This window comes from Erpetoichthys calabaricus, chromosome 10 (assembly GCF_900747795.2).
Source record: "Erpetoichthys calabaricus chromosome 10, fErpCal1.3, whole genome shotgun sequence".
NCBI classification, from domain to species: Eukaryota; Metazoa; Chordata; class Cladistia; order Polypteriformes; family Polypteridae; genus Erpetoichthys; species Erpetoichthys calabaricus.
Window position 1 is genome coordinate 161,118,081 of NC_041403.2, and position 27,749 is coordinate 161,145,829.

General features: G+C 37.9%; 1 protein-coding gene across 1 annotated transcript; it reads right to left on the minus strand.

The window, feature by feature from the left end:
* Positions 1-1,223: 1,223 nt before the first annotated feature.
* Positions 1,224-27,577, minus strand: prpf19 (pre-mRNA processing factor 19). The gene is made up of 16 exons (XM_028812291.2): positions 27,402-27,577; positions 24,046-24,195; positions 22,480-22,556; positions 20,289-20,430; positions 20,090-20,163; positions 18,123-18,185; positions 17,858-17,899; positions 16,945-17,019; positions 16,778-16,853; positions 16,535-16,644; positions 16,002-16,157; positions 15,602-15,671; positions 10,698-10,783; positions 10,323-10,493; positions 10,127-10,232; positions 1,224-2,423 (listed from the first exon to the last, which is right to left on the minus strand). Exons 1-16 carry the CDS (start codon positions 27,418-27,420, stop codon positions 2,326-2,328), a joined length of 1,515 nt encoding a protein of 504 aa, XP_028668124.2. The 5' UTR covers positions 27,421-27,577; the 3' UTR covers positions 1,224-2,325.
* Positions 27,578-27,749: the final 172 nt, after the last annotated feature.

The window sequence follows — 27,749 nt, forward strand, 5'->3', positions numbered from 1 at the left end:
AAGAGAAAGAGAAATGTAAGCTGGGTAGTTTCTCAGCCATCTGCCAATAGCGTCCCTTGTATGAAATCAACTGGGCAAACCAACTGAGGAAGCATGTACCAGAAATTAAAAGACCCATTGTCCGCAGAAACCCGCGAAGAAGCGAAAAATCCGCGATACATATTTAAATATGCTTACATATAAAATCCGCGATGGAGTGAAGCCGCGAAAGGCAAAGCGCGATATAGCGAGGGATTACTGTATATTATATATGAATGGATGGTTATTTCTTAGTGGCAATTCTTAAAAGACACCTATCTAAAATATATACTTTATTAATATTTCTGTTCTTTAAAAAGCACACAGGCTCTTTTTTTCTGACCTTTGATACAAGCAAGTAAAAACTAACATGTTCTCTGTATTAACTGAATCACTTAATTGTTAAAGGGAAAAAAAGCACAGCAACAAAAACAAACATACAGTAATTGTGTGCCAACAACAAGTATATATTGCTACGTTGTCCTTGTGGTGTAAGTAAGGATGGACAATTACTAGAATATTGATGATGAGAGAAGAAAAAATGTTAAATTCAGAGGCACAGAAAGTATTAAATGTCTAAAAAAATTAAAGTTGAGGGGAAAAAAAAAAGTGAAATCTTACTTACCTCAACAGGCTTGTCAATTCTTCCCAAAACGTATCTTGTGCTATTACCGTTTCAGTTAAGCATTTGGCTTCAATTTATGCTTTTAAGTGATATCAAACAAATGGTAAATATGAGATTCTGAGTTAGATATTTTTATCTAATGTCTTTTGAACTCTGAGCCATGAGTCGGGCAATTTAGAGAAAACAAAACTACCCAAATTCTCAAAGTTGTGACGTAACTCAGACCTTTTACCTTCGTATCAAATATAACCTGGTCAGCCAGAAATGCTATTTTTGTGGTCAAACTACTTTTGAAACTGATGCACAATAAATAGGTTTAGTTTACTCTCTATTTTCATGATAAATACAGGGTTTACCTTTAATTGCTTTTTTCTTTTTTTTTTTAAAAATAGACCAAGTAACAATCAACAGCGACCTCCTATTTCCCCAAATAGTCCAACCAGACATTCCTAAGATGCAGTGAAGTTGGAGCTCAATATCCTGAATGACATGCAAACGCAGCATTAGCCTGGATTTTTTTTGCATATACACAAACCCCATTATTTAAGCCCACCATCATAATACTCATAACTCGCACGGATTTCATTGAAGTTACTTTATTAGATGGAAGTAGAATCTGTTTACAAAAATGAGTCTTAGACATCACACAATTTCAAGAGAACAACACACTGAGTAGGTTCTTCATTTCATTCAACTGGAATACAAAAAAGATGTGATAATGTGTGTCTGGGGTGGTAACTTCCTCAAGTCATGATCAAAATGATTAATTCCTAATGCAATCACATCAAATCAGAAGAGGCCAGACAGAGACAAAAGAAAACAACGTAGTCCTCTAGGTTAAACCCCTGCGTGCCATCACTTTGCTGCAAGTGAATATGTTTGAGACAAACTAACGATGTACAGCAGGCAAAATCTGTTAAGAGCCGACTCATACAGTCCAATTTAGCAGAGGCAAAAACAAATAAAAGCAACTCTTTAGATGGGAAATACAATTCAACTATTAATTTAATTGCAATTTTCACAATAAAAAAACACAGTAAAAAGAGAAGAGCCTGTAAGCTCACAGACTTAAGCTTCAAATGATGACATATTCTACAAGGCAATGATAACCATAAGTCTTGTACTATTCATACACAGAATAGCTCTAAGCCCAAATCATTGGGGAACTATAATCCTGTGCCATTTTCTAATAACTCCTTATAATATCCATTCAAAAAATGTCTAAAATAAAGTTTGTTGTGGCTCAGTTTTAAATAGCAAAAAAACGATAAAAATAAAAACACCTGTTCATAAAAAAATTGTCGCAATCCTGCATCCAAAAGCAATGTATGTTGGTCTCTAACCCACTGAGGGATGAATATTGATGTGCATATAAAATCACACAGGCTGTGCCAGAAGGTGGAAGCAAACTGAACAGAATTCAAGCACAGCCAGCGAATGAAAGCTTAAGTGTTGGCCAACTTCTGTCTGTCAGTTTCCATGGAGCAAGCCAGTTATGTCCAATGCTTGGGCTACAAGCCCAAATTCAAAAATGGGGGGAAAAACAAAAAACTGCAAAAACAACTAATTTCCTAAATGAGGAGAAAACTAAATTAAATTGTGACTTAAATGAGTGCAACTTGACAGCCACAAAAAAAAAAAAAAAAAAAAAAAAAAGGAAGGAAGGAAGGAAAGCATCCCATTTACAAACTGTAGAATTTAAGGCTACGATCCATTCCAGATGAAGTAAGAAATTGAGCATGCTGTCCAAATGCCACACCAGTGGTGATTCCGCTGTGTTCTGTGGGGGGAAAGAAAAGAACAAACATACACACATCAGTGTAGGAGAAATCACTTCTGAAATCATGAGTGTTTCCCACCCAAACATATAAAGAAACCAACTTCCAGTGCATAAAAACTGTTTTGCTTGTTCACTAAATGGATTATTGTAGATTTTATACCACACACCACATCAGATAAACTTTTACCTGCACTTTCTATATTCTTTTGTTTTTAATTTGCTGTAATATTGCAGACATTTTCCCTATATCTTCAAGCTGATGAACATTAAAGTAGGTCACAACTGAGAAAAAATGTTTTTACACAAAGACTGGAATTGATAGAGCAAACAGCAAAGCATATTTTAAAATACTTATTTCTATAAACTTAAGTAAAAAGCTCAGTGTCCTCCCAAAAAGTAAACACAGCACTGTATCCAAAAGCTGTGTCAACACTGAGCAAAAAATAGAACATTAATGTCATTTAAAAGGTGTTGAGGGATGCATCAAACTTGCAAATACACACTTTTTTTCCAACGAATGAAAGGTGGATGTATTAACACATGCTACAAGTATTTTTATTTTTGCGGTGAACTCACAATCTCTCATTTTTTCTTTCACCCTTCCAAATGTGAAACATCCAAACAAATAAATTCACCTTTTAAACTCGGCTCCATTGTAAAATAAAAAAACTGCATAAAATCATTCATTTCCTTGTTGCTATAATTAATGTAGAGTGCATTGCTGTTAAAATGACGGGTCGCATACCCTTATACCTCATTGCCATATTTTTCCTTCTTCCCTCAAAGATGGTGAATTACTGTGTTACAGCAACACCTGCCCCCAACCACTTAGGCTTTCTTAGACGTCATGATTGCGCTGTGCACGATTTGATGGAAAGACCATCATCTACGAAATGAGAAGAGTGTTTCAACTTTCATATGACACCACATTCCACTTTCTATATATCAGAATACATTTGTTTTTTTTTTTTTTTGGTAAATGTTTTTAAATCTTGCAAATACTGAAATTGCAATTTGGATATCTACTCTATATATACAAAATCCTAAGCTTAAAAGTGCAACAATTTTATGTGACTTTTTATGTCACGGTTTAAATCGGGCTTATTTTAAAACCTACATATACATGTTTGGTATCATGCTTTTCAGAATTTATCGAACTTTAATGTGATGTTGTTAGATTTTCAGATTCTTATTCCATTTTTAAATTATAAACTAAAAAATATCAAGAACTCACGTCCCGCAAGACGAGAATTTGTGACAACAGATTAATCCACGCCTGAGGCTGGAAATAAAAGACAAAAAGTAGGACAGTTGCTGTACAGGCTTTTAATTGTTCGAAGCGCCGCATGAGATGCAGATCACACAGCACGGCAGCAGCAGCAACTGATCGAGCAAAGTGGAGGTTAAAAAAAAAACAAAAAAAACAAAACAAAACTATTTCCCATTGTATCACCATTTAAGATGGGGTTTCAGAGGAGCGACCACTTCTCCTTGGGGTGCATTCAGCCCCCCTCTTCACAACGCGAGTGGCAGAGACGTGAAGTGGCAGGTGCACAACACAGGCAAGGGGAGTTGGCGAGCGAAGACGAGCGGGGGTAAGCCCCCTAGTACAGTATAACTTCCTTACCAGCTTTTATGTGTTTTCTAACAGTGCAAGATCTGCCCTTTCAAACGGTATCATGGGTATTCAATAATGGATCTTTATGTTATGGATACTTATTTGATAACAGTAAAAGCAAAGTATCCTGTTTTTTTTTGTACTGCTTCTAAACAGTAAAACTAGAAATATTACTTGTAGATATTTCATAACCTTTTTTTTCTGGGTGTTCCTGACACATTCACTGATGCTTTTATTATGTTTGGAACCTTATTTTCCAACACCTACATAAATAGGATTAACATTCAAAGTGTGTTTGGACCCTTAACCCAACATCTATGGAAATAAGATTAACATTCAAAGTGCATGTTTTGGTAAAAACATTACTAAATTTTGCAGCTTATTTTGCTGCAATATATGTTTACAACATAGAAATTCTCCAGGTGTGAAAGTTCTGAAAGAGAAATGTCTGACATTTATTTTGAGGGGTAGAACATACATACAGAGTAAAGGATGATGAAGTTATAGCCAGTGAAATCAAAGCAGCAGAAAACAGACATAAATGAGGCAAAGGTTAAAGAAACCTGCACTTGCTTAACAACACAAACAAGGACAAAAGTCTAAATGCAAAACATTCACAAACACAGATCAGCATTCACTTTCATGTTTTTCTTAGATCCCAAATACCATTTCTACATACTATTGAAAATCTGTAAAACTACCATTTAAGCAAACAAAATGAAATCATATTGCCAAGTAAAGGCCTTATCACACCAGTCATAGACTTGATTTATGTAATCTTCTTGCGTCGGAGGCAGTGAGCTCCCGTGGCTGCCAGTTGTATCGTGTGCCATACCCAGACACTCAGTCCAACTAGTCTATGAATCTCCCTGACAAAATCAAAAGGGGTGAGCTCTGTGTGCAAGAAAGTTCACAACTAATGAGTGTTCGCCCTGAAGTAGAATACAGCAACAAAGGAGAAGGAATGTGGGTGTTTTGGACCTCACAAGTTGAAGAGACACTTGTCTTTCTGTTGTCTTGTTTTACGCATCATGACAGGATGGAAAAAAAAATAAGGGCAGAGATTGAGGCTGACTGTGCCATACCTGTAAAACCCTTTGCAAGGTCATCATCATAGTTTCACATGTCCAGAGTATCGAGAGTTTAGCCCCCCCCCCCCCTTTTCTTATAGACAATAGCATACGATGGAGGGAGTATGCTATTGTCTATTAGAAAAGGGGGGGGGGGGGGGCAAACTCTCGATACTCTGGACATGTGAAACTGTGCTGGAAAATTATTACACCATCATTTGAAATCACAATGAGTTCTAATCATGTAAGCACATCAGTAATCCAATGGTCAAGTCTGACATCCCCTTTTACTAGACGTTGTGTAATGTGACATCATCTTAAAAGAATCAACCAGTCTTTACCTTAAATTGCCTTTTATTTTTGTGATACCTCTTTTGCTAATCACAGAAACATCTATGGTTTCTTAAACTGACTGTGACTTTATAGATACAGTGGGGCAAAAAAGTATTTAGTCAGCCACCAATTGTGCAAGTTCTCCCACTTAAAAAGATGAGAGAGGCCTGTAATTTTCATCATAGGTACAGTGGTGTGAAAAACTATTTGCTCCCTTCCTGATTTCTTATTCTTTTGCATGTTTGTCACACAAAATGTTTCTGATCATCAAACACATTTAACCATTAGTCAAATATAACACAAGTAAACACAAAATGCAGTTTGTAAATGGTGTTTTTTATTATTTAGGGAGAAAAAAAATCCAAACCTACATGGCCCTGTGTGAAAAAGTAATTGCCCCCTGAATCTAATAACTGGTTGGGCCACCCTTAGCAGCAATAACTGCAATCAAGCGTTTGCGATAACTTGCAATGAGTCTTTTACAGCGCTCTGGAGGAATTTTGGCCCACTCATCTTTGCAAAATTGTTGTAATTCAGCTTTATTTGAGGGTTTTCTAGCATGAACCACCTTTTTAAGGTCATGCCATAGCATCTCAATTGGATTCAGGTCAGGACTTTGACTAGGTCACTCCAAAGTCTTCATTTTGTTTTTCTTCAGCCATTCAGAGGTGGATTTGCTGGTGTGTTTTGGGTCATTGTCCTGTTGCAGCACCCAAGATCGCTTCAGCTTGAGTTGACGAACAGATGGCCGGACATTCTCGTTCAGGATTTTTTGGTAGACAGTAGAATTCATGGTTCCATCTATCACAGCAAGCCTTCCAGGTCCTGAAGCAGCAAAACAACCCCACACCATCACACTACCACCACCATATTTTACTGTTGGTATGATGTTCTTTTTCTGAAATGCTGTGTTCCTTTTACGCCAGATGTGACTGGACATTTGCCTTTCAAAAAGTTCAACTTTTGACTCATCAGTCCACAAGGTATTTTCCCAAAAGTCTTGGCAATCATTGAGATGTTTCTTAGCAAAATTGAGACAAGCCCTAATGTTCTTTTTGCTTAACAGTGGTTTGCGTCTTGGAAATCTGCCATGCAGGCCGTTTTTGCCCAGTCTCTTTCTTATGGTGGAGTCGTGAACACTGACCTTAATTGAGGCAAGTGAGGCCTGCAGTTCTTTAGACGTTGTCTTGGGGTCTTTTGTGACCTCTCGGATGAGTCGTCTCTGCGCTCTTGGGGTAATTTTGGTCGGCCGGCCACTCCTGGGGAGGTTCACCACTGTTCCATGTTTTTGCCATTTGTGGATAATGGCTCTCACTGTGGTTCGCTGGAGTCCCAAAGCTTTAGAAATGGCTTTATAACCTTTACCAGACTGATAGATCTCAATTACTTCTGTTCTCATTTGTTCCTGAATTTCTTTGGATCTTGGCATGATGTCTAGCTTTTGAGGTGCTTTTGGTCTACTTCTCTGTGTCAGGCAGCTCCTATTTAAGTGATTTCTTGATTGAAACAGGTGTGGCAGTAATCAGGCCTGGGGGTGGCTACGGAAATTGAACTCAGGTGTGATACACCACAGTTAGGTTATTTTTTAACAAGGGGGCAATTATTTTTTCACACAGGGCCATGTAGGTTTGGATTTTTTTTCTCCCTAAATAATAAACACCATCATTTAAAAACTGCATTTTGTGTTTACTTGTGTTATATTTGACTAATGGTTAAATGTGTTTGATGATCAGAAACATTTTGTGTGACAAACATGCAAAAGAATAAGAAATCAGGAAGGGGGCAAATAGTTTTTCACACCACTGTATACCTCAACTATGAGAGAAAATGAGAAAAAAAAAATCCAGAAAATCACATTGTCTGATTTTTAAAGAATTTATTTGCAAATTATGGTGGAAAATAAGTATTTGGTCACCTACAAACAAGCAAGATTTCTGGCTCTCACAGACCTATAACTTCTTCTGTAAGAGGCTCCTCTGTCCTCCACTCGTTACCTGTATTAATGGCACCTGTTTGAACTCGTTATCAATATAAAAGACACCTGTCCACAACCTCAAACAGTCACACTCCAAACTCCACTATGGCCAAGACCAAAGAGCTGTCAAAGGACACCAGAAACAAAATTGTAGACCTGCACCGGGCTGGGAAGCCTGAATCTGCAATAGGTAAGCAGCTTGGTGTGAAGAAATCAATGGTGGGAGCAATTATTAGAAAATGGAAGACATACAAGACCACTGATAATCTCCCTCGATCTGGGGCTCCACGCAAGATCTCACCCCGTGGGGTCAAAATGATCACAAGAACGGTGAGCAAAAATCCCAGAACCACACGGGGGGACTTAGTGAATGACCTGCAGAGAGCTGGGACCAAAGTAACAAAGGCTACCATCAGTAACACACTACGCCGCCAGGGACTCAAATCCTGCAGTGCCAGACGTGTCCCCCTGCTTAAGCCAGTACATGTTAAGGTCCCGTTTGAAGTTTGCTAGAGAGCATTTGGATGATCCAGAAGAGGACTGGGAGAATGTCATATGGTCAGATGAAACCAAAATAGAACTTTTTGGTAAAAACTCTACTCGTCGTGTTTGGAGGAGAAAGAATACTGAGTTGCATCCAAAGAACACCATACCTACTGTAAAGCATGGGGGTGGAAACATCATGCTTTGGGGCTGTTTTTCTGCAAAGGGACCAGGACGACTGATCCGTGTAAAGGAAAGAATGAATGGGGCCGTGTATCGTCAGATTTTGAGTGAAAACCTCCTTCCATCAGCAAGGGCATTGAAGATGAAACGTGGCTGGGTCTTTCAGCATGACAATGATCCCAAACACACCGCCCGGGTAATGAAGGAGTGGCTTCGTAAGAAGCATTTCAAGGTCCTGGAGTGGCCTAGCCAGTCTCCAGATCTCAACCCCATAGAAAATCTTTGGAGGGAGTTGAAAGTCCGTGTTGCCCAGCGACAGCCCCAAAACATCACTGCTCTAGAGGAGATCTGCATGGAGGAATGGGCCAAAATACCAGCAACAGTGTGTGAAAACCTTGTGAAGACTTATAGAAAACGTTTGACCTCTGTCATTGCCAACAAAGGGTTTATAACAAAGTATTGAGATGAACTTTTGTTATTGACCAAATACTTTTTTTCCACCATAATTTGCAAATAAATTCTTCAAAAATCAGACAATGTGATTTTCTGGATTTTTTTTTTCTCATTTTGTCTCTCATAATTGAGGTGTACCTATGATGAAAATTACAGGCCTCTCTCATCTTTTTAAGTGGGAGAACTTGCACAATTGGTGGCTGACTAAATACTTTTTTGCCCCACTGTATGTAAACAGTGTTGCGCTGAATACTTTCTGTTCATATCGAGCATCATACCCTGTACATACTGCATTGTCTGTTGTGAAGGTTTACAGCTTAACCTGAAACTTACATGTAAAGCAAATTTGTCAGTATTTACAGGAGAAAAAAAAACTTAACATTTTCGTAAACATAAGTAACTTAACAGAAAACATTGTACAACTCATCTGTATTTATTGCATATATACTCAAATTATACCATTTGGGGGAAACAGAAGATATTGGTATTCTAAATGTATTATGAGAATGTATTTTTGTATGTATTACAGCTTGCTTTTATAAGTCTCCTTGATTAAAGAGTCGGCTAAATAATCAATATTAATAACAATGAGAAGCATTTGCACCAGCTGTTAATGGTCTTGAGATTTGGTCATGCTATGTGATGACATTCCGACCGATAACGCCGAGAATCAAGTGGAATTAAGTTTTTAAAATTGATAATGCAAGAATTTTGTTGTAAATTCACTTCATAAATGAGGTCCTGTTTTTGTAACCCAGACACCGCAGTATTTCAATATAAACCTCAAATTTAGACTTTCAACAGGAACCTATTTTTAGTATTACAGAATAGGGCTTGGCTATTTTTAAAACTCAACAGTCCCCCAAAGACCACTAGACATATTGGTATTGTTCCTGAGATTAGCCAAAATGATTCTAAGAACTGAACTCAAGAGGTTTAATTAATCTACTGTGTGGCACTCAAAGGAGAACCATTTCCTGCTTTATAAGGATTATAGGGCCGATATTAAAATAACAAAACACAAAAGCACTGGACTATGAAGTTTAAATAGGAACAATAAGGGAAAGAAATCTTTGTGTTTAATACTGTGCACCCACTTCCAACTAGAATAATACACTCTTTATACCAACTTGTTTAACATTAATTTAGAATAGACTTCATTATGTTAAGCCTAAAAAAAGAAATCATGACTAATAATCAGACAGAAATCTTTTTTACATCATGCACATGAGTATTTGCTATGATGGCACTGGCACCATTTCACACCGCCCCTTCTATCACAACTTCTGATACTTAAGAACAACATCTTCACGCTTTTATTTTATTTTAAAAAAACATCAGCTACTTAAATTTTATGTTTAGTGAGCAAACTCTTTTTTCAACACCCATACGTTGAGATGCTGATGTGAATTAAAGTGATTTGAACTAATTAGTGGTAGCCAATATAATGTATTTCTAATTTTGTTACTTAATGTAGTTGTGCCAACGATGTCCTATAATTATAGTGCAATTTTCACATTATTGTCAGTTACTTCCTTAACCCCTAAAACCAACTGACAACAGCAACCAGAGTTAGACCAGAACTTACCTGTGAAGTTCAGTACTTCCGACCATTGCTTGCAGACATAAATTCTAATATCTGAGCCTGCAACTGCCAGGTATGTGCCACTTTGATCAAAGACAAGAGATTTCACCTAAAAGACAAGACCAGCACAAGTGTTAAGTACTGCCTTTTAATAAAGCGGGTGCTTACAGCTTTAAATAAAAAAGGCTAACAACCCTACCTCATAATTGTCATCCAGCTGGATAGTTTTAAAGTTCTTGAGTTTGCGCAGATCCCACAGTTTGACAGAAGAGTCATCTGCAGATGTGGCCAGGTAATAACCATTCTCGGAGAAAGCAATACTTGTGATTGGTCCAGAATGCCCAGGGAAGTTGGCTACATTTGTTCTTTCCTAGAAATGCGTAGAAAAGCAGAGTTATTTTGAGAATGGACAAGAAAACATTGATAGCTGTGTATTCGGGTGGCATTTAAGTAAAGTGAGAGTTTGAGTAGTTCTATTCAACACATCTGCCTGTATTAAAGATAAAATCTGTGCTATAGATAAGACCCCCACCTTCCCTCCTATTCCAAAAGCAGGCCGAGAATGAGTGCTCACCTTTAGATCCCAAATCTTTATCTGAGAATCCACTGTTCCAGTCCCAAAAATCAGCCCATCAGGATGGAACTGGGCACAGGTTAGAGCTGCCAGGAAGACAAAGTGAGGAAAAAATTAACTGCACAGTTTTGTTTTTCAATTTTTACATTTTATTGTTGTTTTGGCAACTGCATTTAGTGGAGGAGATCGAGAATGTCTGGATTTTGTTCATAAGTAATAGAAGGGGGACTTGGGTAGGAGACTGACCACATATACACACATACATATACACTAATACATATACATATATATATACACATATATACACACACATATACGTACATATATATTATATACGTACATATATATTATATACATATACACACACACACACACATATATACACATATACACACACACACACACATATATACAGTGGTGTGAAAAACTATTTGCCCCCTTCCTGATTTCTTATTCTTTTGCATGTTTGTCACACAAAATGTTTCTGATCATCAAACACATTTAACCATTAGTCAAATATAACACAAGTAAACACAAAATGCAGTTTGTAAATGGTGGTTTTTATTATTTAGGGAGAAAAAAAAAATCCAAACCTACATGGCCCTGTGTGAAAAAGTAATTGCCCCCTGAACCTAATAACTGGTTGGGCCACCCTTAGCAGCAATAACTGCAATCAAGCGTTTGCGATAACTTGCAATGAGTCTTTTACAGCACTCTGGAGGAATTTTGGCCCACTCATCTTTGCAAAATTGTTGTAATTCAGCTTTTTTTGAGGGTTTTCTAGCATGAACCGCCTTTTTAAGGTCATGCCATAGCATCTCAATTGGATTCAGGTCAGGACTTTGACTAGGCCACTCCAAAGTCTTCATTTTGTTTTTCTTCAGCCATTCAGAGGTGGATTTGCTGGTGTGTTTTGGGTCATTGTCCTGTTGCAGCACCCAAGATCGCTTCAGCTTGAGTTGACGAACAGATGGCCGGACATTCTCCTTCAGGATTTTTTGGTAGACAGTAGAATTCATGGTTCCATCTATCACAGCAAGCCTTCCAGGTCCTGAAGCAGCAAAACAACCCCACACCATCACACTACCACCACCATATTTTACTGTTGGTATGATGTTCTTTTTCTGAAATGCTGTGTTCCTTTTACGCCAGATGTGACTGGACATTTGCCTTTCAAAAAGTTCAACTTTTGACTCATCAGTCCACAAGGTATTTTCCCAAAAGTCTTGGCAATCATTGAGATGTTTCTTAGCAAAATTGAGACGAGCCCTAATGTTCTTTTTGCTTAACAGTGGTTTGCGTCTTGGAAATCTGCCATGCAGGCCGTTTTTGCCCAGTCTCTTTCTTATGGTGGAGTCGTGAACACTGACCTTAATTGAGGCAAGTGAGGCCTGCAGTTCCCCAGGACAACGTCTAAAGTCTTTTGTGACCTCTCGGATGAGTCGTCTCTGCGCTCTTGGGGTAATTTTGGTCGGCCGGCCACTCCTGGGAAGGTTCACCACTGTTCCATGTTTTTGCCATTTGTGGATAATGGCTATCACTGTGGTTCGCTGGAGTCCCAAAGCTTTAGAAATGGCTTTATAACCTTTACCAGACTGATAGATCTCAATTACTTCTGTTCTCATTTGTTCCTGAATTTCTTTGGATCTTGGCATGATGTCTAGCTTTTGAGGTGCTTTTGGTCTACTTCTCTGTGTCAGGCAGCTCCTATTTACGTGATATCTTGATTGAAACAGGTGTGGCAGTAATCAGGCCTGGGGGTGGCTACGGAAATTGAACTCAGGTGTGATACACCACAGTTAGGTTATTTTTTAACAAGGGGGCAATTACTTTTTCACACAGGGCCATGTAGGTTTGGATTTTTTTTCTCCCTAAATAATAAAAACCATCATTTAAAAACTGCATTTTGTGTTTACTTGTGTTATATTTGACTAATGGTTAAATGTGTTTGATGATCAGAAACATTTTGTGTGACAAACATACAAAAGAATAAGAAATCAGGAAGGAGCAAATAGTTTTTCACACCACTGTATATATATATATATATATTACAGTGGGGCAAAAAAGTATTTAGTCAGCCACCAATTGTGCAAGTTCTCCCACTTAAAAAGATGAGAGAGGCCTGTAATTTTCATCATAAGTATATCTCAACTATGAGAGACAAAATGAGAAAAAAAAATCCAGAAAATCACATTGTCTGATTTTTTAAGAATTTATTTACAAATTATGGTGAAAAAAAAGTATTTGGTCAATAACAAAAGTTCATCTCAATACTTTGTTATATAACTTTTGTTGGCAATGACAGGTCAAACGTTTTCTGTAAGTCTTCACAAGGTTTTCACACACTGTTGCTGGTATTTTGGCCCATTCCTCCATGCAGATCTCTTCTAGACCAGTGATGTTTTGGGGCTGTCGCTGGGCAACACGGACTTTCAACTCCCTCCAAAGATTTTCAATGGGGTTGAGATCTGGAGACTGGCTAGGCCACTCCAGGACCTTGAAATGCTTCTTACGAAGCCACTCCTTCGTTACCCGGGATCATTATCATGCTGAAAGACCCAGCCACGTTTCATCTTCAATGCCCTTGCTGATGGAAGGAGGTTTTCACTCAAAATCTGACGATACATGGCCCCATTCATTCTTTCCTTTACACGGATCAGTCGTCCTGGTCCCTTTGCAGAAAAACAGCCCCAAAGCATGATGTTTCCACCCCCATGCTTTACAGTAGGTATGGTGTTCTTTGGATGCAACTCGGCATTCTTTCTCCTCCAAACACGATGAGTAGAGTTTTTTCATCTGACCATATGACATTCTCCGAATCCTCTTCTGGATCATCCAAATGTTCTCTAGCAAACTTCAGACGGGCCTGCACATGTACTGGCTTAAGCAGGGGGACACATCTGGCACTGCAGGATTTGAGTCCCTGGCGGCGTAGTGTGTTACTGATGGTAGCCTTTGTTACTTTGGTCCCAGCTCTCTGCAGGTCATTCACAAGGTCCCCCCGTGTGGTTCTGGGATTTATGTTCACCGTTCTTGTGATCATTTTGAACCCACGGGGTGAGAGCTTGCGTGGAGCACCAGATCGACGGAGATTATAAGTGGTCTTGTATGTCTTCCATTTTCTAATAATTGCTCCCACCATTGATTTCTTCACACCAAGCTGCTTACCTGTTGCAGATTCAGTCTTCCCAGCCTATTGCAGGTCTACAATTTTGTTTCTGGTGTCCTTTGACAGCTCTTTGGTCTTGGCCATATTGGTGTTTGGAGTGTGACTGTTTGAGGTTGTGGACAGGTGTCTTTTATATTGATAACAAGTTCAAACAGGTGCCATTAATACAGGTAACGAGTGGAGGACAGAGGAGCCTCTTACAGAAGAAGTTACAGGTCTGTGAGAGCCAGAAATCTTGCTTGTTTGTAGGTGACCAAATACTTATTTTCCACCATAATTTGCAAATAAATTCTTTAAAAATCAGACACTGATTTTCTGGATTTTTTTTCTCATTTTGTCTCTCATAGTTGAGGTATACAGTAATCCCTCGCTATATCGCGCTTCGCCTTTCGCGGCTTCACTCCATCCCGGATTTTATATGTAAGCATATTTAAATATATATCGCAGATTTTTTGCTGGTTCGCGGATTTCTGCGGACAATGGATCTTTTAATTTCTGGTACATGCTTCCTCAGTTGGTTTGCCCAGTTGATTTCATACAAGGGACGCAGATGGCTGAGAAGCTACCCAACTTACTTTTCTCCGTCTCTCTCTTGCGCCGACTTTCTCTGATCCTGACGTAGGGGGATTGAGCAGGGGGCTGTTCGCAAACCTAGACGATACGGACGCTCGTCTAAAAATGCTGAAAGATTATCTTTACGTTGCTACCGTCTGTGCAAGCTGCTTCCTGAAGCGACATGCTGCACGGTGCTTCGCATACTTAAAAGCTCGAAGGGCACGTATTGATTTGTGCTTGTTTGTTTTTCTCTGTCTCTCTATCTCTCTGCTCCTGACGGAGGGGGTGTGAGCTGCCGCCTTCAACAGCTTTGTGCCGCGGTGCTTCGCATACTTAAAAGCCAAAAAGCCCTATTGATTTGTTTGCTTTTCTCTATCTCTCCGACATCTCCTCCTGACGAGCACTCCTTTGAAGAGGAAGATATGTTTGCATTCTTTTACTTGTGAGACGGAACTGTCATCTCTGTCTTGTCATGAAGCACAGTTTAAACTTTTGAAAAAGAGACAAATGTTTGTTTGCAGTGTTTGAATAACGTCCCTGTCTCTCTACAACCTCCTGTGTTTCTGCGCAAATCTGTGACCCAAGCATGACAATATAAAAATAACCATATAAACATATGGTTTCTACTTCGCGGATTTTCTTATTTCGCGGGTGGCTCTGGAACGCAACCCCCGCGATAGAGGAGGGATTACTGTACCTATGATGAAAATTACAGGCCCCTCTCATCTTTTTAAGTGGGAGAACTTGCACAATTGGTGGCTGACTAAATACTTTTTTGCCCCACTGTGTGTGTGTGTATATATATATATATATATATATATATATATATATATATATATATATACACATACATACACATACATACACACACACACACACACACACACATTTGTGAAAGAGGCTAACTGATTTTCCTTTTTTCAAAGAGACAGTCCTGTGGCAATTAATATCTGAAGAAGGACCCTACAATAAGTTTGGGATTTTCAGTAACACACCCTAAATAAAGCAAATGGTATGTAACTGCAGTGCAACACAAGAAAAGCACAATCAGATTCACATAAACTTGCAAAAATGTTATCAATGCTTCTACTAATAAATATTATGTGACTTTTTCTTTAACACTTAACCTTTGTCCCCAATGCCCATCCACACCAGTCTTAATGCATGTGATAAAACTTACCACAAGCAGAACTTTCATCTGCCACCTTGGTCAAAATACGGCCAGTCTGAATATCTGAGAATGCCCAGTACTGAAAATGAATACAGAAAGGCAATAATTAGCCGGTAAGCAACATTAACATGCACACATTATCAGACACACTTAATTAAGATTGGGACCACAGTGCAGCTGGAGTCTCTTGACTATAGCAGAGGCAAGGCAGGAATTCATCCTGGAAGTGACACCAGTCCATCACGGGTCCCAGTTTCACTCACTCACTCACTCACTCACACCTACCTAACCTAAATTAAAACGAAGCCTAACTGGATTTGCCAGTTAACCAAAAAGGCAAGTCTAGAACAACGTAGAAGGAAAACACACAGATACAGTAATTTAAAAAATAAAACAGTGTGCTCGTCACCTGATCCTCTGAAGCACTCAACAGGTAGTCTCCAGTAGCATGCAGACTGAGCCCAGTAACTGGACCCTCATGGGCTCGAACCACTTGAATGCAAGAAGAGTTGGGTACAGACCAAATACGAATAGTTGAGTCTGGGGATGCCGAGAAGACAACAGTCTGAAACATAAAAAGGCAGCTAATTAGAAATAAGAAATGAAAACTAAATGAAAAAAATTACAAAATAATCAGGTGGACATAACCATTGCTTCCCAAAGTCCAATACGTATTTTCTTAATTTAGTAGTTCTCTGATAAAAGAATTCCAGCAATCCAGAGATACCAAAATTAATATTAAAAACAATAACATTACCAAAGACTGCTTTGAGATTTAAACTTCACTAGATTTATTTTTCATGATTAATACATATTAATTTTACAGCTGTTGAAAGCAAAACTGCACAGAATTTTTAGACCTAGAAATACCTTTATTGTACATACTCAAAAGACAGAATTCATCATCTTTAAATTATTTATCATATAAAAACTTTTCATTACCTGAGATGGATGGTACACCACACTGGTGACTTTCTTGGTGTGGCCCTTGAGTGTCGCAATAATGTGTTCAGCATTTTTGTCAAAGACAACAACATTTTTATCAGCACCACCTGGTGTCAAAACAAAGAAGTGTTACTTATGTACAGACTAAAATAAAACTAAACAGAGTAATAATGAAATAGAATTTCACGTTTTCTACTCTTGCATTTTGCAAGCCGTATAAAAGGGGTACCAAATACCTACCAGTGAGCACTTTGCTGGTGTCTGATGGGCAGAGGTCAAGAGCAAGAATTCCTGGGATACTGGCACTATGCAGACCCTAAAAATAAAGTCAAGTATAAAATTATGCTCTCCCGTGATACTTGAATCTTATTGAAGAAAACCAGCAACGTAAATGTCACAAAACTTACTGCATGAGAAGCAACTTGGCGATATTTACTGAGATCCTCTGCACGAACCAGTTCCTCAGGAACAGTCTTTCCTCTCTGTTGATAGAAAAAAAGTTATTGGGCATTTATTTTAGTTTTTAACAAACTATCATGGGTAAACTAATGTATTGTGGGGAGCTAGAGCCTGTGCACGGTTTCTCTCATGAAAGCTTTTTAAATGCATTTCTGTATTTAGTTTGCAAGACCTTTTTTTAATAAAAGTGCTCTTTATTCAATTTAACATAAATACATGCCTTTAAAACCTAGAGAATCCAAGGTACAGTAAAATTAAGAACCTTTCCAAAGCTAATACAATTTTTATGAATCAGACATTAAAGAAATGGGAGGAGGCACAACTATCCAATCCCTTGTCCCACATGTCTGATGCCATAGAGTGGTAAAAATAAATAAATAAATAAATAAAATGTCAACAGCTATTTTTGTGCTTCTGTCACTTCTGGAAAATTACATCCTTCAGCAGAACCTCTTCTTATGACTAGTTAAAAGATTTTAAAATGCCCAAATATCCTCAAGTCAAGACATATAGTACATTGGGTATTCATTTGACCAATACCAGTTTAATTCAGTTCATCGTCATATAGCACTCTTCACAGAGTTATCAGTTGACATAAGCTTCATAAGCTTTTCTAATTATAACCAACACTGTCCCTTTCCTGGCAACAGTAGTCCCTCTACCATAATGTGTTATTTTTTTTTTAATTCTCAGATGGCAGACTGAATGTTGATTCCATCAAGCAGATAAAGTACACCAAAAAAAAAATTCTTCACAACTATTACCATCAAGACCTTATTCCTACACTACTGGTCAAACCCTTCACACAAAAAAAGGCTAAGTGTGCAATGCTATACATGAAATATATTATGTTCTTATTACCTTCTTACGCTCAGTGGTGAGCACAGTAGCTTTGTCTTGAAGCTGCAAAACAAGCAAAAAAAAAAAACTTTAATACAAAAACGACTATCAAGTCACCATGAACTTGTAATTCATTAATGAAAAACACCACCTGGTTTAGTTTAGCTTTGAGATCACTTTAGAAAACATTGAAACTTATGTACATTTATACAGCATTTTATAAACTTTGTACTCAATGTAAATCTTAGTTAGTACCTCTGATTTATTTATTTAAATAAGGACTTGCCTTCTGAATGATGTCAGGAGTCATTCCGACCTGTTCACCCACTTCCATAGATTCTCCAGCACCCTGCCAACAAGAACAAAAATGACCTTTGACAAATAGTACACTCTGTTTAAAAGCTAACATTTGACCAGACATAAAACTTAATACAATTGATTCTCAAGAGTATAAAAAAAAAAGAGAACAGTTACTATTAATCTTTACACATGAATATGTTAGTACTGCTCTAGAATTTGGTGGGGGAAAAAACATAATCAAGGTTACTACTGTACTCCTTTATCACGATTCCAAACTTAGCATTACATTTTTTTTTAACCCCTTCACCGCCCTCTGCCGGATATATCCGGCACCGCTGTTTTAATGCTAACGCCATACTGCCGGAATTATCCGGCACATTTGCCTGTTGTTATATGAATGCCTGGCAAGTAGTATAACTGACAGTTTGGCGTGGGTATTATTACTACGTTGTATTTCGACAAGTCTGTGGTTGTTTTGGCCGGTCATGTGACGTGATTCGCATGTAACAGCTGTGAATATGGCGAAACGTAAACTGACTTCAAGTGAGGCTTTGCAGGCGATTTTGGACAGTTCTGATCATGATTGTAGCAGTTCTGAAGAAGATTTTAGTGACAGTGATGAGCAGCAACGTGCGCTGCATGATATTGTGAATGAAGACGCATCGGATGACGGTGCTGAGTGGGTGTATCCCCAGCATCTCAGCTGGGCTGCTGCCCGAGGTGAACTACCTTTTCTGCATTCGTTTGAGGGAACGTGTGGCTTTATTGTTGATGTAAACAATTACACCGCTGAGCAGTTTTATGAGCTGTTTGTGTCACCTGATTTGATTAGACATTTTGTTCATCAGACAAATCTGTATGCAGCACAGTTTATTGAGAAAAATCCCAATTTACCTCCACATTCCCGTGTTCGTGCTTGGTTTGACACTGATGAAAACGAAATGAAAAAATTCATTGGGATTTTGATGTTGATGGGAATAATCAGAAAACCAGATATTGAGATGTACTGGTCTACAGATCCTATGTATGCAACACATATTTTTGCAGCTGTCATGACACGTAACCGATTCTCTTTGCTGCTGAAATTCTTTCATTTGAATGACAACAGAAACGAGCCAGATAAGAAAGATCCAAACCGCGACCGCTTGTTCAAGCTACGTCCTTTGATTGATCATTTATTTGAAGCATTTCAGTTGCCCTACATGCCAGGACCGTCAGTTGCAGTTGATGAAAGTTTATTGTCGTGGAAGGGCCGCTTACAGTTTCGACAGTATCTACCATTGAAAAGGGCACGGTTTGGTATCAAGATGTTTTGCTTAGCTGAGAATTCAGGTTACATTTATAGATTTCGTGTATACACTGGCAACTTGCACAACATTTAGTGGTCAATACTGCATGAATAAATGTAAAAAATGTAAAAAAAATGTAAAAAAGTAAAAAAACAAAAATTGTTCAGATTTCGCCTGGCTTGGGGAATATTTAGGGAGTTGGCGGTTAAAGGGTTAAACATATGAGATGATCCAACCTGTTAAACTACAGAGAAAAACATCACTTAATTGCTCATTATATTTCAAATAATGTCGCCAGAGTTAACAGAACTGTAGCTAAACCTATTACAGAATCATTCTTGGGGTATATAGGAGTGTGTTACAATTAGCATGCTAATAAGCAGTGATGAAAATCATTACAAGATGGCTGTTCATTTTGGCCTAGTCCAGGCGCTACAACACAAGGCAACCCATCAGATGTTTGATGCCCCCACATGCTGCAAATATGCTGGATATAATGAACGCTTATGTAAGCTATTGTATCAAATTAATCTTTTCATGTTACATTCAAATAAATTCATGGGAAATAGTTAACAGTGTTATACAAAGACTGATCAAACAGTTTATAAAATTTAACTGAGAAGCCAATATAAATTAATAGCAAATACACAATACAATAATTTACCACTGTCATGGGCTGAGAAGCTGGCACTGCTTGAGGAACAGCCAGTCCAGCCTGGGGCTTCAGAGTGGCCAAGGCTGGAGAGAAAAAAAAAAAAAAGTAAACATTAGTAAGAAGGAAACAGCTTTTATATATAGCTTAGATATATGAGTGATTATCTGGCACAGCTTCAGCTGCACAGTCCATCAGTACTAAGTTATACCTTCTCTGGCAGCAGTTACTTCTTTGGTCAGCCTAGCAATGACTCTGCAGGCAGCATCATGCTGATACAGGGCGTGGGAGAGCTCCTGCCGGGTGGTTTGTAGCTGCTGTCTAAGAGTGAAGCTGTGCAACATAACAGCATCCTATAAAAAGAGATAATTGTCTTTAAAGTCAGATTTAAGAAAAATAATTATTGGGGAAATTAAACTAGAAAAATTACAAAAGAAAAAAAGAATGATCACCATACCAACAGCTGTAAGCACAGACACTGTGAGATCTCATTGTGCTCAACAGTAGAATTGTGCACCTTTTACAACTTAACACAAGTACTTGACCCTATAAAAGGCCTTGCTTTTCTGAGAAAGCTCAGGCATAAGCTCTCCAGGGGTAACAACAGGAGCTGTAAAGCAGAGCTCCAAATGACCCAAGGTATGCAACTTCATAACAAAAAGAATATCATTCTGCATACTAATTGAATCTATTGAAGGGAAAGGGTGAAGAGCAAACTATAAAGTGATCTAATTCTCTACTCACTTCCCTGCCCTGCCCTGCCCCTTGAGCATTCTGTTGTTCTTAAATTGCCAAGTTTCCAAGACATATTCCCAGTTGGCCATTACCTTGGAGAGTCAGAGAGACTGTGCCATTAGCAGATGGATGCCGAGTACCATCCACCTTCCAGACTACCCTCTACTCATTTTCCAAGACATATTCGGTCATCCCTTGGAGGGATAACATTGCACTGTGACTTGCCATTGTATGACCTTAGTAAAGCAGTACCAACCACCGAGACACTGGCCATGTGGTGCTGCCTATCTCTCATATGGTCTTGCATCCTTTGCCATCCCTAGCTTCTCTATGAAGCTTCACAAAATGGTCAATCTCTATCACCTGCTGGATTACTTTGCCTATTTGCACCTGCAGAACCTCTCCTTTTGCTATAGTAGATTTCACACTGTACATCTTGGATAATGTTCATTAGAGTCATGTTTTATTCAAAATATTTTCTGTTTACATAAATGTATATTCTCAAAATAGGATTAAAATAAAGTCTGTGCTTCATATACGCAAAGAAAAAAAAAACTACGCAGTAGCAGAAATACTTTTGAAGAGTTAAAAGAATGTACACCGCTGTAATGACTTAGCTGTTAAAGAAAGGGGAAAAAACACTAGAAAACTAAAACAAATGAGCATGTTCTTAACATTCTAACATATATACTGCCATCAATATCCCTATCATTGCCCCATAACAGATAATAGTTATTCTTTTAGCACGAAAGATTCAAGATAGTGTCTCAAGTCTAGTCCAAGGAAGTGCCCGATATTCCATATTTCAATTGTGACCCCATATATGATGTGTGATTTTTGTATTAGTACTTAGAAGCTTGAAATGTATCTAAAGAAACTTTTCTGATATGTACATACTTATTGCTCTAGGGATTTTTTTTTATTTAGTGAGTATAAACTAACAATCTGCACACTGTACTTACTTACCCAAAAGTGGGTAAAGTCAGTCCTACAGGACCACAACAGCTGGAGGTTTTTGTTCCAACCCAGTATCTTTATGAGAACTCATTTATTGCAGTTGAAGTCCTTACTGCTCAAGCAAAATTTTTATGCTCCACTTTAGCTGTTTTTAATGGCTCTTTAAGGAGCAGGAGTAGTTCTCAGTCTGACTTGTTTCCATTTAAATCAACGTTTATTTATTGCAAACTATCTGGTTTAATAAAATACTTGAAAGGAAACTGAACAAAAAAAGGATTGACAATTATTCATTTCAGGCCACAAATCATCTGGATGATATCCATTCAAAGAAAAAAATCAATGATTTAAGAATAACTTAAATGGCTTGACATGGCAGAATGAAAACGCTAACAAGCCATAAAATTAAATAAGATGTTATTGGTTTAGAACAAAACCTTCAGCTTCCACAGCCCTCCAGGTCCAATTTTGTTTACCCTTGCACTAATGAAATACTATTTTAGTATTATACTTATTGCTAAAACATGTAGAAAACTGGTAAAATAAATCCAGATTCAAAAAGAAAAATAGGAGGCTGAGGAAACTTGATTTGAATAACTGCAATGTGTGACACATCAGCCAACAATATAAATACCAAAGCAAATCTGACAGAACTAAGATTTGCAATGTTCCTAACATATTTCAACATGATACTAAGGGTGTGCTCTACTTACCCATTCATCTTGTAGGGCTTTAAGAATTGCAGGGATACTTGTGGATGAAGGTGGTTTTGGACGAATAGGATGTGATACTAGCAGAAGAGAAAAAAAACAAAAAATTAAACAATGTCTTGTCTGTCTCCACTATACTAACTGGGGGAAGTCAAAAATATTAAGAACAGATAAGTCTTTGCAAGGTTAAATTGCTTGATCATGAAAAAATATTTTCATTACAGCAAAGTACAACATGATAGGCAAATACTACTTAATTTCAAGTTGATTTACAAGCTTAACAGTCACTGTAATGTACTGGGCAATGACTAATGCAAAGGTCATATATTCTCAAACCCGTTTATGCCAGTTCAGTGTCACAATATCTAGAGCCTAACCAATCTGCACTGGGAGCAAGACAAGAAATAAAGGCAACAGCCCAACACATGGCACACTCTCACACACACACACACAACTTAGAATCACAAATTAACCTAGATGTACAATATTTGGGATGTGGGAGGAAAATCCTTGAAGGCATGTTGAGAACATAAGAAAATAAGAAATCTGACAAACAAGAGGTGACCACTCTGTCCATCAAGATTGTTTCTTTAGCTAATAGTTAAACTGTCCTAATTTCTCTTAAAGGTTGTCAAGGTTTCATCTTCAACTACATGCGTCAGTAGGTTGTTCCAGATTCCCACAACTCTTTGAGCAGAGGAGTGCTTCTTAGCTTCTTCAACTTCACATGGTTGTGAAGCTTGTCCAATTCTTTTTGAGTTGTTTTTGCTGCCTCTTCAGTATCTGCCATTCTTCAATTTTACTGTGATCTGTGAATTTCACACGTTTACTAACTATACCAAAATCAACATCATCAATATAAATCAGAAAAAGTAACAGTCCCAGGACAGATCCCTAAAAAAACTCTGCTGATGACCTCACTCCTTGTGGAGCATTCTCTTACCTGTACTCTTTTGTCTGCAGCCAGTTAACCAACTTGAGATCCAAGTTGAGAAATTTTAACGTCCACACGGATAGCAACCAATTAAAGACCTTGACCTGGAATACTACATCTATCAGGCAGCAGCACTAACCTAAATATTACTTCAAATGTAAAGATGTTTAATTAAAACAATAATAAACACCTGTTCTACTGATCCATCTATCTCCAAGTGCAATGTGTTCCATTCCTGATACCACCCTATGTCCAAACAATTCCTTATGTCTATTAAAATGGCATTTTTGTATTGATGTATTTTTTTCCCTTGGTGTAAAAATGTGATATGATGTGGTAAATGAATTTAAACTCTGTAAAGGTACCTATAAAATAAAGACTAAAATTATTAACATTGTTGCCCAGAACAACAACAGGTGTCAGGCAGCGAGTTAATTTCTCTGTATTAATTAGCACACCATTTGGTTTGCCCTCTCCCCCCCGAGGGCATTCCTGAATTTTTCCAAAGGACATTTAAGGTAATATAACTATATTTCATTTTTTTTTTTTATTCTTGTGCAGCTTTGTGTTTTGACAATATGTGGAAGACACAAAAAGTAATGTCTGCTGAAAAATCAAACATATTAGAAACATACCTTTAATATCAATTAGCTGCTCCTCGGAGAGCGGCTGTCCATTAACAGGGTCGGTCCCATTTTCTGCAATGTACTTCTCGATCAGCCTTCGCTCAAACACCTGATTAGACACAGGAGATACACAGGGGTGCTCAGGCACCTCATTAGAAACTATGAAAGGAGAGAAAAAGAATACAAAAATAAATACATACATACATACATAAATACAAAACCAATAAATTAATTAAAACACCAAGAAACCTGTCTTCAATACAAAGTTTTCCTTATCTTTTTTCCTCATTATTATTTGAGGTCTTTCATTAGTACTAGGGTGTTGTACCGTGTTAGCCATTATGAATGTAGAGAAAAGCCAAGCAAAATGACACCTTTTATTGGCTAACTAGAAAGATTACAATATGCAAGCTTTCGAGGCAACTCAGGCCCCTTCTTCAGGCAAGATTCAGGTCTTTCATTTAAATTCACAGGTATGTATACATTGAAAAAATTGTTTTGATCACTTCATGTGATTTTTATATATTTTTTGGCGCTGAATTCAAAAATGAAAACCATTTTTCTCCATCAAATATCATTTTTCTCACAAAACACATTTTTAGCTGCCACAGTTTTTAAAATTGTTTTCACACTATAATTAACGATAATTTTAACGGTAACTTGTTTGATTTTAACATTTTCTAATATTAAAATCTATGTTCAAAGTAAAACAGTTACTCTATGTCAGGGGTGTCGAACTCCAGTCCTGGAGGGCTGCAATGGCTGCAGGTTTTCATTCTAACCATCTCCTTAATTAGTGATCAGTTTTTTCTGCTAATTAACTTCTTTTGCCTTTGTTTTGATTGACGTGACTTACACCCCTTTGTTGTTTCTTTTTCCTTAATTAGCAGCCAAACAATAATGAGACACAAAACAAGCCGCCACATGACCAGCTAACCTGTCCCCATCACACCATAGCTGAAAATAAAGAAGGTTGAAGGTCTCAGTAAAACAGAAAATCAACAGTTTTGGAAATGTCTGCTGTGGCAGAAAGAAAGCAGCAACAAGCCATGGAATTAAATGATGGTCTAATTAACAGCAAGAATCAGCATCTCATTAAGAAACTGGTTGGAGTGAAATTGGCTGGAGTTTGAATCCCCAGTTTAATTGGTCATCTGTTAGCTCGTTTCACATCTCATTTCTGTTTGGCTGTCACTTAATGAAGACAAGAATCAATTCAGGGGACTGAATTCTTAAAAACAGAGCCAAAGAAAAGAAGTTAATTAGCAGTGAAAACTAGTCACTTATTACGAAAAGGGTTATAATGAAAACCTGCAGCAACTGCGGCCCTCCAGGCCTGGAGTTTGACACCCCTGATCTATGTGATAAGGTTCATATATAGGGACCTGAACACTCTGTGTATTTTACTGGGTCAGCACAGTCAAGGCATGCAAAACTCCCCCATTTTCTCAGCAAGAAAAGAATTGACATTGTGTTAAGATTTAATAGCCAGTTAGGAAAATAATAAATAAAATCTACAGCTCGGTGCCAAAACATCATCAGACCTCATTCGGTGGATCCAGATAAAGCACTGCTACCACCGCCTCACATTAAGCTTGGTTTAATGAAGCAGTTTGCCAAAGCTGTATCAAAAGATGTAGCCTGTTTTATGTACTTGTGCTGAATGCTTCCGGATTTGTCCGAGGCTATACTAAATGACCTAATATCAGTAAACAGATTTTGGGTGCAGAATTTGATGGTGCGATTAAAAACTTGGAATGAGAGACTTGGGTATCATTCCAAGAAATTACTTTTAAGTTTAAGGTAACAGTAAAGATACAAGCCAGAAAGAAATTGTGAAACTGGGTTGAAACATTACTTCATTTTTTGGATTCACATTTGGAATTTCCCCTGAAAAGTGGTTAGTGAAGACCAAGGTGAGAGATTCCATCAGAATATCAAGAATATGGAAATAAGATGCCCAGAATGTTGTATTGTCAGTATATTGGCAGACAACTGCAGGACAATGCATGGCGGTGCACCAAAAAAGTGGACAAACATCATGCAATGAAGTAAAAACAAAAAACCTAAGTAGTGATTAAAAATCAGAGAAATTATATGCAAATCAATTAATATGTATTGTTGTTTTCTTTAAATACATAAAGTGACTAAATATAATTGCATTTAGAATAATATTTTATACAATACATGAATAGTTTGTATATCTTCTTAAAGTTTAAGTGTCTTTACAGCTTTGTCCTTAAATGTGATGTAAAGGAAACATTCCAATTTAATTTTATATTGTGTTCATGAAAACAAACTTCACAAAACATTTTTATGAGCTTAAGTTTTCAGTTATATGTTATTAGTATGCAAACAATCGTGACATTCACTGGCTTGACTACAGCAGTTTTTTTTATAGTAAGTTTAATTTTAATTAATGAAACAAACAACACTTTATAGAAAAAAATAACACAAGCATCTGACAGCAGCAGACTATCAGTTGAAAGGTTAAAAAAGCGTTGTAAATGTAAACACAGTAATGCAAAATTTGAAGTCAAAAGAGGACAGCATGCAAATGATGGCATATTAAAAAGGGATACATGTTTATAATCAGATAGAATCTTTATTGATTCCGAAGGAAACTACAGACTTACAGCAGCAGAAAAAACGGGTACAAATATACGTGTAAATAATACGAAATTTACACCGGTTTGAAAAGTGAAAATCTCCTAAGCGTGGATAAACAGAAAATCAATTTTTCATTGGGCTTGTGTCGATCCGTGAAACGAGAAGCACACATTGATTCATCAAAAAGAAAACATTTTTCAAGGATCGGAGACATAAAATGCTGCATACTCGGTCTGTCCGGGGAAGCAGTTTTATAATATATTTCCCTATACATCCCAGATGTTCCTCTAGATCCTTCTGACTTGCTCTGCTTAGACTGCATCTTTACAATAAATAACCACGTAACAAAAAATGTATCTAGAATCCATTTCTGCAATACCCATCATCAACCCGGCAATCAACGACAATTCAGACTCGGCATGCTCTGAAATACAGGGGTCTCAGCATGACGAGATCTTTTGCTTTGAGGTGACAAGGGCCGCAAGCTTGCAATTTTTTCTGTTTGCTTGAATGGCTGTCTATTACAAGAAGACGATGCGCCTTTAGTAAGCATTCCGGTCGAAAAACAAGGGATGCAAATAAATCAGACACACGGGCATGGAGGTGCAGTAAGAGTCAGGTAAAAGTGAGCACGAGTTTCTGAGTTCAGTCCCGCCAGCCTGAACGAATTCCACCGATAAGCATTCCATTCATATATAAAACGCAAACTACGCATGAAAATATCAGCAAAATAGAAAACATAAAAAAAAACTTACTTGAGCAAATTAACGACATTTCGATGCGACCAGCCGTTTACTTTCTCCTAACTTTACAGGTACCGTATGTATTTCAACTTGTGTGTTGCCACTGGCGAGTTAATGCGCGGAAATACCGTCTATGATCCTCAGTGGACTCCACGCCGTGGCGTAAGGCCTGCTGGGACAACCAAACAGGCTGCAGTCCTCCTGCTCCACCCATTGGGCGTACGAGAAGCCACTCAACAGTGAAACGCCAATCCCCTAGAGCGTTCTGCTCCCGCCTACTGGCTCCGTGTACACCAATCACAAGGCGCAATGTCCATGCCGGTATGAATTTGGAAGCTTCCGGGCTTCAGAGTGCGTAAA

Coding starts and splice junctions, on each gene's coding strand:
- prpf19 (XM_028812291.2), bottom strand. Junction 16,854..16,944: donor GCCAAGTTGCTTCTCATGCA/GTAAGTTTTGTG, acceptor CTTTATTTTTAG/GGTCTGCATAGTGCCAGTAT. Junction 2,424..10,126: donor GGAAGTACTGAACTTCACAG/GTAAGTTCTGGT, acceptor TTCCCCCCACAG/AACACAGCGGAATCACCACT.